This window comes from Colias philodice, chromosome 9 (genome assembly GCF_061535455.1).
Source record: "Colias philodice isolate Cphi_HAF_F1 chromosome 9, ilColPhil1 Martin Lab GWU primary, whole genome shotgun sequence".
NCBI lineage: Eukaryota > Metazoa > Arthropoda > Insecta > Lepidoptera > Pieridae > Colias > Colias philodice.
The window spans coordinates 12,166,869-12,186,536 of NC_143094.1; the positions used below are offsets into that span (position 1 = coordinate 12,166,869).

Here is a 19,668-nt window from a genome sequence, read left to right on the forward strand (position 1 = left end):
TTCAAATAAACGATATCCAGCAAAACGTAATCTTTCCAGGGGGACGCAGCACGAACCTAACCTAACCTTCTGAATAGATTTTAACACTTTAACCTTTCTGTAATGGGCAAGTAAAACAATAGCGAGTCGGTTCTGGCACTCGCCGGCCGCTGCCGCGGCACGCTCGCTTCGCTCGCTCGGCTCGTGCATGGGGGGTCACAGTTCAAACCTAACCTAACCTACTGAGTCGAATTTGACACTTTAACCTTTCTGTAATGGCCAAGTAAAACAATAGCGAGTCGGTTCTGGCACTCGCCGGCCGCTGCCGCGGCACGCTCGCTTCGCTCGCTCGGCTCGTGCATGGGGGGTCACAGTTGAAACCTAACCTAACCTACTGAGTCGACTTTGTCACTAAAACCGGTCTGTAATGGACAAGTAAAACAATAAATTTACTTACTAACAATGTTTATTTTCAGTCGATAGTAAAGGTATAATCACGATTGTATGGAAATCAAATAAAAAGATTATGAAAATCTGGCAATAGTTTATCTGTTATACGATTATATGGGAACCAAATAAAAAGATTATGAAAATTTGGAAATAGTTTATTTGGAAAATGGTACGATGGGAAACAAAAAAAAGTATTTTGAGAATCTGGTTTATTGAGATCTGTATTATGAGAATACGGGAAACAAAAAAATACTTTTTAAAAATCTGGTTTTGGTGCATCTGGAAATTGATTCATCTGGGAAATTAAAAAAGGAGTTTTGAAAATTTGTCATTCATTACATCTGTCTTTTAAAAGTTCTAACAACCGTTTTCGGGGTTTTAAGATTCGGGTAATAGAAATTCGAGTTTTTAATAGGTTACCGGAGCGGGGATTATCCGTGTTCGACTCGCGGAGACAGCCATGTATCGCTTTCCGTAATCAACTTCAGCGTTTATCGATAATATAACGAATATAACACTATCAATGTCTCGTTGGCGCTGATAAATTAAGGTATCTGTGATATTTATTTGGTCATATCTATTATTAGAGTGCTAGGAATTAGGATAATTCACCATTAACAGCGTATCTGGATGTGATGCAACGACAATACAATTCACTCATTAGCATTAGCGGGAATTGTAGCTGGGACTTACGGCTCTCCATGAGTTCGGGCGCGACGAGGCCGGTGAGGTCGGGCTCCTCGCCGTACCAGAAGATCCAGAGCTCCTTGGAGGCGCGCAGCGAGAGCGGCGGCGGCGCGGGCATGGCCATGTCGAAGTCGAGCGGCTGCGGGGCCGGCACGCGCCGCCACACGCACAGGATGTCGCCGGCGAGGCAGCGTGCGTAGCTGCTGATCACCGGGTCGGCGAGCGGCGCCGCGCCGTCCTCGCCGTCCCCGCCGCCGCTCGTCTCGCCCCATACCAGCTTACGCCATTTTATCCCGTGGAGTTCAGTCTGAAATATACAAGATGCTATACTATCGGTGTACAAAAACATAAGGAAGTAATACCAATTTATGCACTTGTGATTCGATGGTTACTGCATTTCAAACGATCTCAATTCCAAAATGTAAGTTCGTTCCAATTGAAAACTCGTTATTTCTTTTCTATTTCTGTAGTCTTCTAATTAAGTTAGGTTTTTCATTCACTCATCTTTTTGCGATAACCAAACCAAATAATAAAATAATATTAAATTTCTCTTATACCTGAAGCATTTATTATTTAACCTAACTTTTTTTTCACGTCTTTCGTATGGGTTACAACTTACATACGAAATAAAAGTCGTGAACGATTGTTTCTATAAAGCTTGTACGAGTTGATAGTACCTAGGCCATTAATTGAATACCAATTTACGTAAAACGTGAAGTCGTGGGACATGGTTTTTATACATTACTAAAGTAGGTAAATGCAATTTAATTATATTTTTTGTTTCCTCGATGTTATAGCCCAGGTTGGTGTTGATTACCTTGTAATTAGCGCGATAAATGTGGCATAATGCTATACATGGGTAAAAGAAACAGGATTCTACGAATTTTTATATTTTAATATATAATTTTATCGAAAAATATTGAGTTACATACATGCAGAAAATCGAAAGAGCCGTCGATTGTTATAAGATTGTACGGACATAGAGGTGAATGGCTACTCACGTGACCTTGTAAATGTGAACATTAGGTCAAAATACCGTGTGTGCCCGGCGTCCGTATTTAATAGCACAGTTTGCTTAATTCATATGCAGATGTTACAAACGGTCTGTGCGAAGATTACTCTACGAATTTGTTACATGCTTTGTACTTTGTACAGTTTGATATCTACGTATTTTCTTATCATCTGGTTTAAATTCCAAGAAATACAAACGTATCGTTCAATTATCCACTTCAAAATCTACAGCATTTTTCAATACCTACGTTATTCCTTGCAAACATGATACTATACTTCCAACCATACTGACACGCACCAGAGGCAATATAACACGAAAATTAACGCCATCTCAATTACGTAAACCGCATCAAACCCAAGCGGGCAGACCGAAAGCCAGAACCGCAGATGTATAGGTGTGTCTGAGCACTAATGGTAATGACTAAGGTCATTGGTCGTGGCAGTGCGACGCCGACACCATCTGCAGGAAGGGGTTGCGAGTCGCGACTACACCTGGCGCGAGCCGCGCGTGGGGTCGCACCGCGAGGGGACCGTCGGCACCGGGATGACTTGAGACGCTGTTGTCAACCGGATGACAGCAAAGATCAGATTAGATTGTGCTTTTGAAAGTCACGCAACTATGTTATTCTATGTAAAAGCAAACTGAACTAACTATTTTGAGCTATAGATAGAACATCTTAAATTTAATATAATATGAAATGAGATCAAATTGTACGTGTTTTACTTGCGGAAATAAAGCAATTCCATTGTAACACAGATTATTTAATGTTAAAGATGGTTTACATTAGTTTCATATTCTATTTATATAAATATTTCCGTAGCTTGGCACAAATCAAGGAACTTCTGTTCGATTTTAAGTCAGTATCTTTCATATAAGAGAAAGCGAAGCCTACATTTTAACCACATTATAATAATTTTACACTTATTACAAAATACTTATCTAAAATTAACCAGCTGGAAGCATCGAATCTTCGAAAATATTGATCAAATTATGGAAATTCTTGAAAGAAAAGTGTGCCAATATACATAGTTATATAATTTGCTTGGTTTACATTTGATCCGTACTAGTTCTGAGTGGTAGGGTGTGAAAGAATGCGCGAGCAGTCGATTCGGTTGACGTCGAGGCCGGCCGCTTTCTAACGCCCGATGCGCCCGCGCAGACCGCTTCACTTTCTATTGTGCGACGTGACGTATTCATCTAAATCGCTTCATTATTTGCCCAAATCATTAACAAATCGGTCATATAACGACAGATGGCTCAAGATTGCTTTGAATTTAAATTTAGTTATATCTGTAACTTTAAGCAAGATTCATTGATAGCTGTATTAATGACTTCTGCTAACGACATCTCTTACGAATAATAAAGGACTTATTCTTATAAAAACTACCTACTTTGTTATAAACTGTCTTCTAACTCGACTTCATTCCCCATAGATTACGAGGGAGATTGTCTGCATCAAACAGCGTTCAAGGCGGATATTGGGAAAAATATCCGCCGACAAAGCTCCCAGCTTAAAGCACAAGTTTATAGTGGAAAATGTGCGGTTATTTGAATTTAAAATGTGGAGCGAGTGCGATCTACTGACCCGGCCGCAAGGCTCCGGCCAAACTTGTCTGTCGCCGACGTTTTAAAGCAAATCTATTAGCATAAATTTAGAGCTTTTGATTGACTTGTGACTTACATTAAACGAAATATTATAATGAATACAGGGATAGTTTCCATTCTATGAATAGCAATTAATTTTGTATTATTCATTCATAAGATAATTTGATATGGTTAATTTATGTTAACAGATAACACTTCAAAATACATAATTTCAAAATCGATTCTAGTATTACCTATTTAACTACATAATATTATGCACAATTAATGTACTGTTGGCTGTAAACAATGCTGCCCCGTAAAGTGAACATAACCAAGAACGGAAAAAACTGCATGGCCAAAAAAGTCGAACACCGCTAGACGAGAGCGAGACGGTGGTATCGCGGGCGAGCGGGATGGTGCGTCGCGAAAGTGAGAGGAGGCGACCGCGTCGCGGTGCGGCAACCGCGCGCCGGTTACGTTACTAGCGGGCTGCGGGGTAAACAATCCGAGTGATGTGACGGCAAGATGCGCGTGCGCCCCCGGCCCTGCACTTCGCTACTGCATTTTTGTTTGGTGACGTCACACGCTCGGGACCCGATAATTTATTACTTAATAGTTGCACTACATCAAAATAAATGTCATACGTTTCCTCAATTATGCAAATAAAATAATGTAGGTAATCGGTTCGAGTTGTAAACATAATAAAATGTATGTTATTATGGGATGTGTCTATCTGGATCCTTCGGTGGGCAGGCCAGTTCGCAGTACGTGTTTACAAACAGCGATACCCGGGTGACCTTAACAATTTAACGCTTCACCGTTCATTACAATGCGCTAATGCACTTCAACACTATTTACATATTATTTTCAAACGCAAAGTAATCTATATCGACGTTTTAACTAATTGTGAGCAATTTTATTCAATAATTTAATAGTTGTTAAATTAAAATTTAAAATAAAACAAACAATGGGGTTATTGAGATCTGGTTACTTACAATTTTGAAACAAAAATGTAGGCTTTATTTTTAATAAGATATTGTGAACTTCATCGGAAAATTAAAATTGACTCATCAGCTAGCAGCTACTGTTGACACAATTATTTTTAAATTGGGTTGATTTAAAAATAAGTAACGCTAATTAATAATCTCATAATCAATATTATATTTGCGTTTAACGAATACCTACTTATATTGTGTATGATTCAAAATGAAATTTAAAAATTTTATAAGGCCTTGAATATCTTACTACATATGCATAGGTAATACCAATATCCTTTACTTCGTTTCTAGTTTCTAACGCTACATAAACACGAAACAAATGCTTACAAGTCGCACAGCGCATATAGCACAATCTACAATCTCGGCGGTAACGCAGTGCGTGACATAAGCGCCGTATGTCGACCACTTCCGCGAACATCATTGTTATGTACCGCACGTTACATTTCACCACTACACAGTACACACTACACCGCCCTCAAGCACACACGACATTATACTTTATAATCAAACTAATAAGGGCTGTATTCGCCTGACATGTTTGTTACTATGTGCTAAATGCCGATATGAATCTTTTTGATAATTTTACAAGTTTGAATAGCGTGCGACTGTTCTAATTGAAATTGTCATAAATAATATAAACGGTGTGGTAATTGCTTGATTACATTTGATGATATTTGTTGTAACAGTAGAAGGAAACTTTAATTAATTGAAATCTGAAGATATCATTGTTTTATCTCGATGATATCAAATGCCTGCAAACACTAGTGTCTTCATTAGGAGTTAGAACCGATGGGAAGAAACGGTTCATAAGTTAGCACCCGAAGCGAGTTCAGGGTTAGCTATAACATTCTTCCGACATCTAAAAGCACAATGTTACAGGGGAGTGTGGGCGGCAACAACGAACCAATTACCGTTATTTCCTTCTCAATTTTCTCGCTGTAACAAGAACGCGTGCGAGAAGGACGCACAATGCGGTACCACAATGAGCCGTGTATCGCTCCGGTTATCTGCAATGTAGAGATGATAAAACAATTACCTCTGACCCGCGACAGATTACATTGCTTCGTAAAAATCCATGACGCGATCCTACTTGACCAAGTATACGAAATATCTTCGTTAACGCTTATTTGTAGCGTTAAATTGAGCCCAAATAGTTATTACAGAGTGACACGAAGAATATGAATGGTTTTGAAATAAAACAAGAAGGGCGGATCTTTGAGAACCCGGTCTGTTTATCCTTAGAAGGCTTGATTCGTTGCTGAAACAACAGTAGTTTATGGACCGAATATAGAAGTCCATATCGAACATTGAATAACAATCTATGGCAACATGTAAGCATGAATACACGAACAAATAAATTGTTATGCGTCGAGCGCTTAGAGGCACGCGCCGCGAATCGGTGAGGTCAGGCGCGGGCGCAGGCGATACTTGCCGATACCTCCACTCAACAATACTATTATGAATCATATTGCATCGACACGAACAAAGCCCGACAATATTTATAGAGCTTACCGCGTACATGTTACGGAACCATGTTTATATGGATTATTATGAGGTTTGCTCCCGAGTTATCTTAATCTTAATGTATATTGAGTACTTCACAAAGATTAAAACACCTTCAGTCTTCACAATCAATTTAAGTTTTCATATTGTAGTCGCAACTTACCGCGCTACACTCAATCATTACTTTTTTATCAATTAGTGTATGATTATGTCAAATTATTATTGTTCTACGTTTCACATCTTGAAGACATATTGTGAATATCATTTTAACAGAGGGTTCAAATGAAATGTAGACACTTCTAAAATATGCCACTGATACCAAAAAGGTTTCTGAATCAATATTTTAATTATGTCGAATCGTTACACAGTGATCGCTCTATTGTTTGCACGCATTGACGATGTCGTAATCGAATAGAATTAATAACTTAGTAATCGTTACATCGGGTCGCTGAACTTCAGTGAAAATTAACATTTGTCATATATAATTTGTCACGATTCGCGACAATCTAACGCCGTTAATAAGGTAAAACATGACAAATATTATACATAATATATTTAAATATCCATAAATTTTAAAATATTAGATATTATCAATGATACACACCGTCTGATATTGAAAATAATCATCCAATTGATAAGATTTAAAATACACAAACAGAAAATAACCAGTCTGTTTATCGTAGCGAATCTCGTATTTACTACGTGTGCGATCGTTCTAAAACCGTATCATGATTTACATTTTCGACTCAAGAGAATTCCAGTCACAATTTTAGGGGGAAGCAAGACGAAAGATTGAGCCAGGAATACATGTGAAGCAACAAAAGAACATTTTTACATTTTTCTTTACTGAAGACGGCGGCAGCGAAACAAAAAAAGCAGGAATGAACGGGGTGCAAGTACGAAGGGTGCATGCAGGGTTACAGGTAGATGAAGCAGACGGCGCGAGTGCACTACCCAGCTAACGGTACCGCGCGGTCAACGAACCCCCGCTCGCTGTAAATCTAGAATTTTGAGGATTTGCCCCACTTTTATGGCTGTCGATTACGTAAGAGTACGTAAAGCATTGTTTTCCGATGTATACCCGTGATATGCGGTGTGTTTGAATTCGAAATATGCAGCCGTATTTACTTTTTGACGTGAATATCGACATGTTTACATTGTACTGAAGCGAATGTTTTATTTTGATACAAAAACCGTGTTTCGTACGCATAATAGTCGCATAAAGGAAGCATAATATAACTATATATCGTAACAGATATTGAACAAGTTATGGTCCAATAAAATATCTACTGAGTAAAACGTAAAACGACAAACTAAAAATATCTCATGTATTTTTATTGAGCTTGTGAAAATTCCAATGTAGAATATTTCGTATGCTAATCTATGACAAAGCAAGCTATGGAGCTACATCGTGTCTGCTTGTAAAGCTACTGCGACAAAATAATGCGGACCCCATGCGCAGGCCGCGAAGCTTTTATGAATACAAAAGAGGAACTTGAAAGCTTACAATATCGTACAAACTAAGTATCTACCGTAAGACAGCGCCTTACATCGTCGTGAGTCTTTTATACAATGGCTTTACGGCATGAAGATATTGTGGTATTTTTAGTTTTTCCATCTACATATCTACTACTGTGCGTCTAGGGCTTTTGTTTGTGATAATAACTAAAAGTTATGTCATGTAACTTTTAACATTATTTATACCTACTGCTTTTAATAGTAAAATTCTTCTTATACAGGGTGTCCCAAAAAGTAGTGATGAACGGAAGCTGGGAGGTAGAGGACCAAGAGGGCTATCCGAATCACCCCCATGTGTGTTATGCGATTTTTCGTATTTTCGGAGTTATTACATTTTTTTCAATTTTTCATCTATCGCCGAGTACGATGAGATTTTTATTTATGGTGACGTGAATTATTGCGCTAGATGCTTGTTTTTTTTTTGTGTGCTAAGCTGAAAGATAGGCCAATTCAGTATGGTAACATTTACTATCGTTAGATCTTCGAATGGAATAAAAAAAAGAATTAAATGCTATGAAAGATAAAATTACCCAGTATGTTCATAACTTCAAGGGCCCATAAAAAAATAAAATCACATAAAAAAGGTTTTCCATTTGGCTTTTAAAAACTTGCTCTATCGATCAGGTAGCCACCATAAAAATTTCATTTTATTATTCTGAAGGCTTCAATCGAAAAATTGAAATCTAAATGTGGTAAGTGCAAAATTTTTATTAACATGATGATCATTAAAACCAATAAATAGGTGTTTAATTACCAGAATTTTTTTAAATAGCCCCGCTGTTGCTCAGTGCAAGTGCGACATCACCGTAAAAAGTTGTCTTTTAAATGTCTGAATGCTTTTTTATCATTTTTAATGGTTTCTTCTGCTACTATGAATTTCCGGGTTATTTCGTCCAAATTGGGGCATTCTCTCAAGTAGCCGAGGTCTTTTTAGTATCCCCATTGAAAAAAAATCAATGGGGTTTATTCGAGGGACCGTGGAGGCCAGGCTTTAAAGCAGGCGTCACCGGCGCATGCGCAGGCTGCAACGACCAATCCATCTTTCAGGGTATTTTTGCCCTTTAGCCTGGCCTCCACGGTCTCCGGACATAAACCCTATTGAATTTTTTCCGTGGGGATACTACAAAGACGAGAGACTGCCACAATTTGGACGAAATAACCCGGAAATTCATAGTAGCAGAAGAAACCATTAAAAATGATAAAAGAGCATTCAGACATTAAAAAGACAACTTTTTACGGTGATGTCGCACTTGCATTGAGCAACAGCGGGGCTATTTAAAAAAAATTCATTTTTAAACACCTATTTATTGGTTTTAATAATCATCATGTTAATAAAAATTTTGCACTTACCACATTTAGATTTCAATTTTTCGATTGAAGCCTTCAGAATAATAAAATGAAATTTTTAAGGTAGCTACCTGATCAATAGAGCAAGTTTTTAAAAGCCAAATGGAAAACCTTTTTTATGTGATTTTATTTTTTTATGGGCCCTTGAAGTTATGAACATACTGGGTAATTTTATCTTTCATAGCATTTAATTCTTTTTTTTATTCCATTCGAAGATCTAACGATAGTAAATGTTACCATACTGAATTGGCCTATCTTTCAGCTTAGCACACAAAAAAAAACAAGCATCTAGCGCAATAATTCACGTCACCATAAATAAAAATCTCATCGTACTCGGCGATAGATGAAAAATTGAAAAAAATGTAATAACTCCGAAAATACGAAAAATCGCATAACACACATGGGGATGATTCGGATAGCCCTCTAAGTCCTCTACCTCCCAGCTTCAGTATATCACTACTTTTTGGGACACCCTGTATATTATGTACGTAAAATAAACTTAACAAAATATTTTTTGAGTAAGTGCATGATTATTGTAATAAGTAATAACCAACACTATTAACATTAACAATATTTTGTCAAGATCCAAAGCTAGAGAAGGTAACACTTCGGCACAATGGTGGCACGAAATCAAGTTTTATGCACTATTTGTTAAGTGGCACACGGCAAGTACTTCCACTGAGTAACTGTAGGAATCGGAATCGGAGATTTGAACAGATAATATCATTTCATTATTTATATAGAAGGTAATCGTGACAACGCGGTATTAAGATTACAGTAAAGATTATGGTGAGAATATCATACATTTTCATATTCTTGTCTGCGATTTCTCGTAACAACTTGTAATAAAAATTGAAATACAAGAATGTAAGAGCGTATATCTTAACAGTGTGTCGACAGAAGGATGAAGTTGGAACGCTTGCCCGTCTGAGACGTGATACCGAGATGCAATTTAATGCAATCATCGGCGCTTAGCGCTATCAGACTGACGATATTCACTTCGCAATACGAGGTAACTACCTACACATACTTGATAATATTACTTCTCTTGAATTTAATGAATGAATTAAGAAATTATCAGTGAGCCATTATGGTGAATTTATAGTTAAATACAAATATACACTGAGATTTCGTATTAACTTAAATTATGCGATATGAAAGTACGTTATAAAACGGCTTTCGATTTTTCGTGTAACGTTACCACTGCTCCATATGTTACAGAATACAGCTACAACATACAATATGGTAAATGGTACGCAATGAATGCGTCGGCAATTTCATTCCACAGTGTGAACTGTGAATAGTCGAACGAGTTCACAGCGACGCGGACGGAGCTCTGCGGAGTACAAAGTGAAAGCATAATATAATTAATTATATTGCCCTTAACGACATACTGTTTTTGGGCACATACTAGCTGTTACCTTAAGCTCTGTTTACACGCAAACGTAACCTTATTATATTGCACAATTGCGACAATCTTACTCTTAAATAAACAGTTCAGCGTAACCTAGTTACATTAGTAGTAAAGAGTTTGTTACATTGTCAATTGCTGTTGTATTGTTTTGTCTTCAGTAATGAGGTCATAATCGTAAAGTGATCGTACTTATATAATTTAAATTATTTTAATTGGAATTTTTATTGCATTATTATGAGAGTATTTTAATAATGATACAACTTATATTACTATCATTAAAACAATATTTTACCTATAGGCTTTTAAATATTGGTGATCAAATTCTTCAATTTTAAGGCGTCTTTCATTTTAAATTACTATCTCAATGATCGATCTCTGTTCGTGATGTTTGCAATTGTAGCTGTCTAATCGATTTTCAATCACTAGGTATATTACATGTGTGTACTGTGTAATGGCAGCAGTTGAGTGAAAACTCGTTTTCCGTGAGTCGAGGGCCGAAATGAAGGGCCAAGGTGAACCGTCGAGAACGATCATGTTGTAATGAGGGAATCATTATACTTTGCATACTATCTTATATATAAAAATGAATCGCAAAATGTGTTGGTAAGCGCATAACTCGAGAACGGCTGAACCGATTTCGATAATTCTTTTTTTATTATATTCCTTGAAGTACGAGGATGGTTTTTATGTAGAGAAAACGTAAATATGTACCACGGGCGAAGCCGGGGCGGACCGCTAGTATCTAATAAGTAAAAGTATATACAGTAAGGACCTAGCATCGTTAAATCTATGGAGAATCAGCTTTGCTCGTATAAGCAATGAAACGGTTTATATTCTTCACTTGAATAACTTTTATCGCGGTGAAAGTTAATACTTTTGTTAATGCGTTCAATGCATTCAGTACCTACTTAAATAATTTGTTCACTACGATATAATTTGCATACTATCGTATCAAGCGCATTCGAATCATTTCTACGCATAGTTTGGGATACAAATAGGCAATATTTTTCCTATTATAATTTTTAATTTATTTAAAAAGTTCGTAAGGATTATTTTGCTTCAATATAAAGTCGAAGGAGCTACAATATTCTAGAAGGAATGTCGATCTGAAATCACGCATTAGTGAAAAGCGTGTACGATATTTCAATCGATACTAAATCGAGCACGCTCACCCAGCCAGCTACCCATGAGCATTCAATTGTTGCGGATATTTTGCTTTATTTGTTATTCGCAATGCAAGTGTTCGGGCGTGTACTGTGTAGCGAGATGAGGAAGATTAAACGCTCACTTTCTTGCGAGTCGGCGGCGGAGCCGTGCCAAGCCGTGCACAATCATATTATTTACAAAAGAAATAGACGCGCGTCGGCTATATGCGTTCAACGTCAACACTTACATTTTATTTATAATTATTTATAATTTATGTGCCATATACAAAGCAATCTTATTTTACCATCACAATAGTTGTTCACAGCTATATTTTTTGTCATTTAACCATCTAAAATCCCATGTTCATTGACAAGTCAGCTACAAACAGTACAATGTTCATACAAAAATTTAACAAGATGAACAAAAATCAAATGCGTATGAAATCAAGAGCAAAGCAATAAGGCGCAGGGCTCCTCAGTCGTCTTGACCCACATTCGGCGGCCGCGGTCTCGTTCGCACTCTCGATAATCTGCCGGACCCTAATTGCTGCTCACAACCAAATTATTGCTCGTGCTATTTGTTATTCAAAATCTATTATTATACAATACACATTGATAGCTGCGCTCAACTGTACAATTTTGTATCAACAGTTTAATGCTAATTTCAATGCTAAATACACTTAGCGATAAACGGTTTTCCTCATTGTGGATATAGTGGACACATCAAATTTAACATAAACAACGTTATATAATTCAGCACACTTTTATATTATGTTTATAATTTGTAAGTTGGTATATTGATCAACTATCTAAAACTTAGGCCTTGAGAAGTGCAAAAGCAGCGTAATCGAACGCCGCTTTTCAATACTATTCTCTTTTTACAGTGATGAATTTATCTACATCAACATCTATGTACAACATTTATTAAACTCAAACTCAAACTCAAAGTAGGTAACTATGCTATGTATCAAAATCGATTAAACGAGTCGCGTGAAAAAAACCCATAAACACTTCATATGAAATGAAGACGTCACACAAATGTATGAGGTCATTAAATGACGAGAAAGAGGAAAACTATAAAATATTCAAATTGCTCCATGGAAGACACAATGGTTCACCACTGCAAGGAAACGTAGTGTCATACAAATTTCTGTTGATGCCGATTCTGAACATAATATTACATCGGATATTATAAAGAATATGCGTTATCACAAGTGTGCATAAGAATTGTGGATGTTTTGATTCTAGGCCGAGAAAAACAACACATATGCCTAGGTATCTTTTCAAAGGAAACGAGGGGTTCCTTGTTTTACTTCGCTCCCTCATTTTCCTACATACATAGTAACTTCTCTTTGATGTTTTCTTGTACAAGTATAAGTATGTAGATTGGTACATCTTCATTCATAAATTCTTGTTAGAGCATCGCATGACGAGTATACATCTAGTACGAGGACTATTTGTTTTCAATATACAAACAATCCAACTGAAATTAATATTACTAGGATGTGTTAAAGTGTTTCTACTATCTTAGGTGTTATACCAGACCATTTACCAAATCAAACCTTTAATCTGATTCCTTCATAAATACACGATCAGTGTATTCAGAAGATGACGGATAAACAAGCAGTACTTTTCCTCAAGACATCAAAATAAAACCTTGACCCAGCTGTGTGTACCTATACGGGTCAAGGGCCTAACAAAATGCCGATGCAATGATTCGTCACATTTATTATTGATGCAAATTATTTTTGTGCGTATGCGCCGGTCTGCGTGTGAATAACGGATACATTATATATAGCGCACACCTAAAAATATAGATGCGATAGGATCAATATAATTTGGACGATAAATATAACATATTCTTCAAAATAAACAAAAGTTTACTGGGTCATAAAAAAGGAACAAGGATTTAGCCAATCAACCATGAGCAAACAATTGGTGTTCCATAACAAACGTGCACATATTCCACAAAGCTTACGAATGCTTCGAGAAAGTTTCGCATTGAGCTCAAAATACTAACAATAAGTTTTGTTGTGAAAGCGCAAGGACACAATGTAGGTGAAGGACGCACTGTTAACGCTGTATTGCATCTCGCTCGACCTTCGCGATCCTTGATAAGAAATGCTACTTAACCTCATTATAATATATTTTATTTCGAATTCTTCATCGATAACTGCACGTACCTACCGACGTCGGCACAACAATGAGGTCGTAAGTAATACACTGCTTTGGGCTTTGTTGTTACTTTACAAATCAAAACAATGCGTCGAAAAAGGTCTCTATAAATTATACAGGAATTTCAAAGGATGTGTGATATGGATCATTATATTCTGATGTAGAATTTTGACATGATTACATGAACACAGCTATCGCTTGTAGGTGTTCTAACAGTTGTTAGAATACAGAATTTCATAATAGCCGTGTTTAGCATAACATCAGAGAATAGTTCGTATGACACAGTGGGATCAAAGACGCGAAGATAACCCTTATCGCCGTTGATAAGGGACTGACGCGCTATTCGCAATTGTCATTGCTACTCCGCTCGGGTGTAGGTCAAACATAGCTTCGAGTGTTTTCAAGTTGTTTAATGTTGAGTCTTAGAGAACAAGGTAACACTTCATGTGTTTTGAAATGTTAATTTTCTTCAGTGCAAATTAAATCGTATGATTTTAGCTTTCATCGCAATATAAACATTTATATTATTTGCAAATTTAATTGAAAATAATATATTAATATTCTTTATATACCTACGTGTACTTTTGACCACAAACACACAGTATATTCAAGGCCATTGCTTTTAATTTTAATACCTTACCAACATTACATGGTAAATAAAGCGAGTCTTTTTATCTTACATAAAGATGGCGCTACTGTAGCTGATAACAACCAACAACATAAAGCCATTAATTTATAAAATGAGCATCTTCTCGTATCAATTTCAATGCCTCGGCTCTGGAAGGGGACTTGGCGCTGTCACGGATTAAATTATTTATGTATTTTACAAGGCGATTTAGATTATATCTTTTTTAGTAATTTCTCGTATAAAATTTATTATACTAGCTACGTAATTAATTTAAGATTTTAAACAACGACAACATGTTTAGCACCATGAAAAAGCGAAAAAAATAGCGTTGCAGTGAAAGTCGGTAAGTAATAAGGTAGGCAATTAAATCGAGTGGCAGTGTCTGATAGCGATAATTATCACCGCAGTCGCACGGACCTTGATAGGCGACGAGACCGCTTATCAGTCGACGGGACCCCCGCGGCAAAACGGGCCGGCCGATGGGCGATCGGTTGGAAAGGGCATTTTGGTGAAAATTACTTTTAAAAGACCTTCACTTTGACCTATCCACGCAATGTTTGCTATAAAAATGTACATTGGATATCTATGGTACATATTAAATTTTGTTATCATTACGAAGTATACCTACATATTATCATTATTAAAGAAAAATTATAAAGTTAGGTACCTAATTGGCTCGTTAGTTTGAAACACGTTTGAAACTTGAGCATTTATACTGCGTCAATTGTAAATTGTAATGAATTATCATCAGTTTGCAATGGAAGAACGTGCGAGCCATAAACATAGTTTGGTTAATGTATAAAAATTCGATAATGAATCGCCTACCAATTAGCCGAAACATTACATTAACCTTTAGGTGGCGTAAGTTATGTTAAAATGAAATTATTTATAAGCGTTAAGTAATCAGGCGTTCACAATTACCTTGTCTACAAAAGGAACAAGTTTTCCGTCAGCCATTCGAGATTCCTTTAAGGTGAGTTTTGTCAACATGCATATCTTTATGGTCAAGTGGACAAACGACCTTGAGTGCTTTACCGAATTCCGGACCTCCGTGCGATTATGTTTGAATCTCGGTTTATAACGTTTCATTATTACGGCGCGGTGTAAAGCAACTGTTTCACTCACAGTCTCGAAGAAAGGAAAATCCGTACAACTCGGTTTACGTAGCATCATTTTATGGTTACCGACATAAAAGCGATTCAGGAAATGATCAACTAATTGATCATGTTTCTACTATAAATAAAACCATTTAGTGCGATATACAACTTACAAGAGTGATTTACATTTGTCCATAAACATCGTCGCATTTACGAGACGATTTGTCGCCCTACGACATTTAGTCCTGGCATTTTTAACCCGGCGTCATTGAGGTTGGGTCAAAATGACCCGGCTTGTTTATAATTTACAATATCTTTGTAATTACGTGCACGATTGTGCTGTTCTTTGTAGTAGCTGGAGCTAATAATGTACATTAAACGTTTTGGAAGTGAAATCCTTTCCACGTCGAGTGTACTGGGAGCTACACGCGTGTATTTTCGAAAAAGGTAAATATGACCCATCCTCACAATCGATGTAACAATTTCGCGCCATGGCTAAGTTATCGATTTTTACTGTTGTGTATGATTTCTTGGTGTCTGCAAACATTTTTTTTGCTTGTTTCTGTGAATTTAATGTTTTTGTTTGTCCAACAGGTACTTATTATAAAATAGGTACTATAAACGGATAGAATAGAAAATATCACGTATCATGGCGGGTTTAGACTCTTGTCTGACTCAGACTTACCTTATTATGATGATGAAGTAGAAGAAGAGGATCACGTTAGAGTGCAGAGTGTGTTTCAAGCGGAGAAAAGCGAAAACCGGAATTCAATACCTTTTACAATAAAACTAAATATGGGGTTGACGTCGCTGATGAACTTTGCGCCTCATATGATGTGAGTCGTAACTCCAAAAGGTGGCCCCTGACAATTTTTATGCCATGTTGGACACACAGGAATTACTGCGCTTATAATACGTCGCATAAATAAAAACAAACCAAACGATAAGCGACGTATTTTCATGAAAAACTTAGGTCTTGCTCTGGTCTTAGAACATTTGAAAATTCGCCAGGAATTGATCGATAGCAATGACAAATGGGCAAAAGAATCAGAGAATTTATTGGTGGATCATCAGAGGAGCCACCTGCAATTCCCGCAAAAGATTTTAAGTGTGTCCGGAAATAAAAATAGTAAAACAAAACATTTTTGTCAAGCTTGCCCTAAATTTATTTGTCCTGAACGCATCATGGCTTTCTGTACTGATTTCATTTACAACGAAGATTCTAATTAGCTTTGTAAAGTTTTTTTCTAATATATTAGACTTAAGTTTATAAAAATGCTATTTGTAACCAAAATTACTGGTTATTAGCGTAGGAATGACATGAAAACGTAAGAGGTCTATATTTTGTTCCTATTTTTATGAGTTTATGTCAAAGTTTATTAAAGTGAATAAAACGTTGGTTAATTATTATTTTTATTTTATATTATCAAAACCAGAATGCTTATAACGTATAATAATAACACAGAATACTAATTTACTTAAAAAGTTTAAAAATAACAACAATAAAATATATGGGTAATATTGACCCACCTCAACGTTCGCGTATCTGTTTTCTACCACAATGACGCCGGGTTAATACAAGGGAGAATGAGTTTTTATAGAGGATGGGGTCGTGTATAGAGACGGGGAAAGGTCGCCTTCAGATAACATGAATAACTTAGTGGAATTTGGCCATTCCGTGGACAATATCGCCGCAGCGGCGCCTGGAACCTAAAATATTAAACCTGCATACAATAAGTCTGCTTTATGGAACGGGGATAGAGAATACCGAATAGGTATTAAGTAAGTCGTAATGGGATAAATATTCCGTTATCTCTATTTAGGGACATTTGAGGAGATATTTGTGTGAAGAAAAATTTTAACCTTGAAATAAGAATATTAAAATTGAAGTTCAAAGTCTACCTTATATTTTGATCAATATAATTTCCTGCATACAGTATGGAGGTTATTGAATCTAAATTTAGTTATTTTAATTTTTTCATCATCAGCATCAGGGGTTCAACTGTACAAGGTAAGAAATAAGTATTATTATCTATCTCACACGCAATAAGCTAAAAAAAAAAACTTAGGTTTCACGCGCGTCGTGGTGCGATGGGAAAGTGTCGTGGCCGACCATTCAATGTACCGGGTGAATGAGTGCAGCCGCCCGCGCAGTGCCCCACGCCGCCTCTTGTCTACGGCCTATCTCTTTACGATCAAACCGCATCGCATAAAAACTCGTGTCGCATATTAAATGTGAAATTGTGGTTAAACAACTTCGTATACGTATTACGTACCTACCAACATTAAACTTTTTAAATACTGTGTAAGACCAAAATACATTGCACGGAGCTAAACAAGACAATGTTCCTATGTACATTGTCTTGTATTTAAATCAAGTAATGCGCTAATCATAAACCTAGTTTAATGTTATGATTATAAAGGTTATAAAGGTGTTCAAGATCAAGAGGTATCGTCAAGGTCAAAATAGGTTTATAACTTTATAGGTACATAAAACATATTCTCTACCTACAAGGCGTGATATTTATTATTATGAATACAACGTCGTCTGAATATGGATACGACGTAGCAATGTTAAACATTGTTCATTTTATCATTAATGTATCACCTAACAGTAGTCATAAACCATTATAGGAAAGTTATATTTATTGTTTAAGTAGTATTTTATGTTATGGAAAAATACATAGCAACATCGTTATCGAGTGCAATATCAAAGTAACAGATTGTAATGTGCATTCTTTGAAAAGAAGTTGCGTACGCGATCTACTAAAGTAGTGAGTGTATTGAACCCGGCGCAATGTCAGCCTAGTAAGTCGATGCGTCACCGACCCACGACCGGGCAATGTGAACGACAGTCGACAGAATTCCACTCGACAAAAGGCGTTGTGTCCGCAAACGATGCATAAATAATTAGACAATAAGCAAGCAGGGCAAGAAATCAGTAATTTGTGTCGCGGCAAGATAGGCGGAGCGGCGAGGGAGACGGGTGCAGGCGCGCGCCGCAGCGCGGAGATGTGGCAACGCGTCAGGTGGAAATGGCGCCGGGCTGCTCTCCGCCGAGGACGACCGACCGCCTCCACCCGCCACCCGCCGCCCCCGCCCCGCCGGCCTCCTCGACACACACCCGCCGCTAATCCTCAACCGAATACAATCTGATAAAATTCGCGCCAGCTATGAACGTTACGCAAAGCGACTCCATACTACAAAACGACGATAATGAATGACCGGACCGTTTCTTTTATACATACACAAACATTCCCACCACCTACCTATGATAAATTAAGTCGCAGTATAGAACCGAACGCTGCTGTAAGAATGTAAGTGTAAGAAAGTTATTTCCTCGACCTGGCGAAACTAGTCTTGCGAACACATTACGGTCCGTGTTACGGCCAGGCAAAGTCAAAATGACCTCTATGAGCTTGGGGCTTCTTATGTCCTCGCTCGCCGATTGCGATGATATTTTATGGGTTAGCAACACGGCATGATTCTACAGCCCAGAGTACGATGCCAGAATGACTAACAGTCGAACGTCATTAGTCAACTAAGCATGGATTCTTCCATACAAAGTTTTAAATACATTTGATCGATTTCATTACCGTATTGCATTAAGGTGATTTTTGTGTAACATCATCAGTCAACGATAATTGGACCGTTTGCACGTCGTGGATATTATTGATGACTTCAAATTTTATGAATATGTGTCACATTAACCGTAGCACGTAACAATAGCAATACGATAAATATAATGATTTCGAAAGAAAAGTACCTACGACTTCTTTCATCAATGTAAAAGTGACTTACCAAGGCAAAGAAGTTTGTGTGGCAATCCTCGAGACTAGCACCGTTTGTTTGGTGATTTTGATGCGTCATGGTAGTCCAGGGCACTTCATTTTCATATCACAACACTAATAACAGGTTCAAACTTAAAGAAACCACTCAAAATCTTAAAATCATCACCGACATTTAGTGAAGTTTTCACCTTTCAATGGCGACTGGAAAATGGCGGATGGGAAACAACAACCCAAGCCGACACTAGCGCTCGTAACGGCAGAATACATAACTATGCTCGCAGCTCGTCCAGAAACATTCTAACGTTCCGTTATACAATCGTAATACCAAAATATGAAAAAA

At 37.2% G+C, this 19,668-nt stretch overlaps 1 protein-coding gene across 2 annotated transcripts in view; it reads right to left on the minus strand.

The window, feature by feature from the left end:
* skd (mediator complex subunit skuld) overlaps nucleotides 1-19,587 on the minus strand; it is a 62,670-nt gene extending 43,083 nt beyond the window's left edge. Inside the window, exons 1-2 of one of the 2 annotated variants that reach the window (XR_016316106.1) lie at nucleotides 19,339-19,587; nucleotides 1,123-1,423 (exon numbers count right to left, since the gene is read on the minus strand). Coding sequence is in view for 1 of the 2 variants with exons in the window: in XM_089699529.1 (XP_089555655.1) it covers nucleotides 1,123-1,423; nucleotides 19,339-19,407 (370 nt within the window). In the remaining variant the exon portion in view is untranslated. The remainder of the gene's footprint in view (nucleotides 1-1,122; nucleotides 1,424-19,338) is intronic. The other variant, XM_089699529.1, reaches the window with a different exon arrangement.
* Nucleotides 19,588-19,668: the final 81 nt, after the last annotated feature.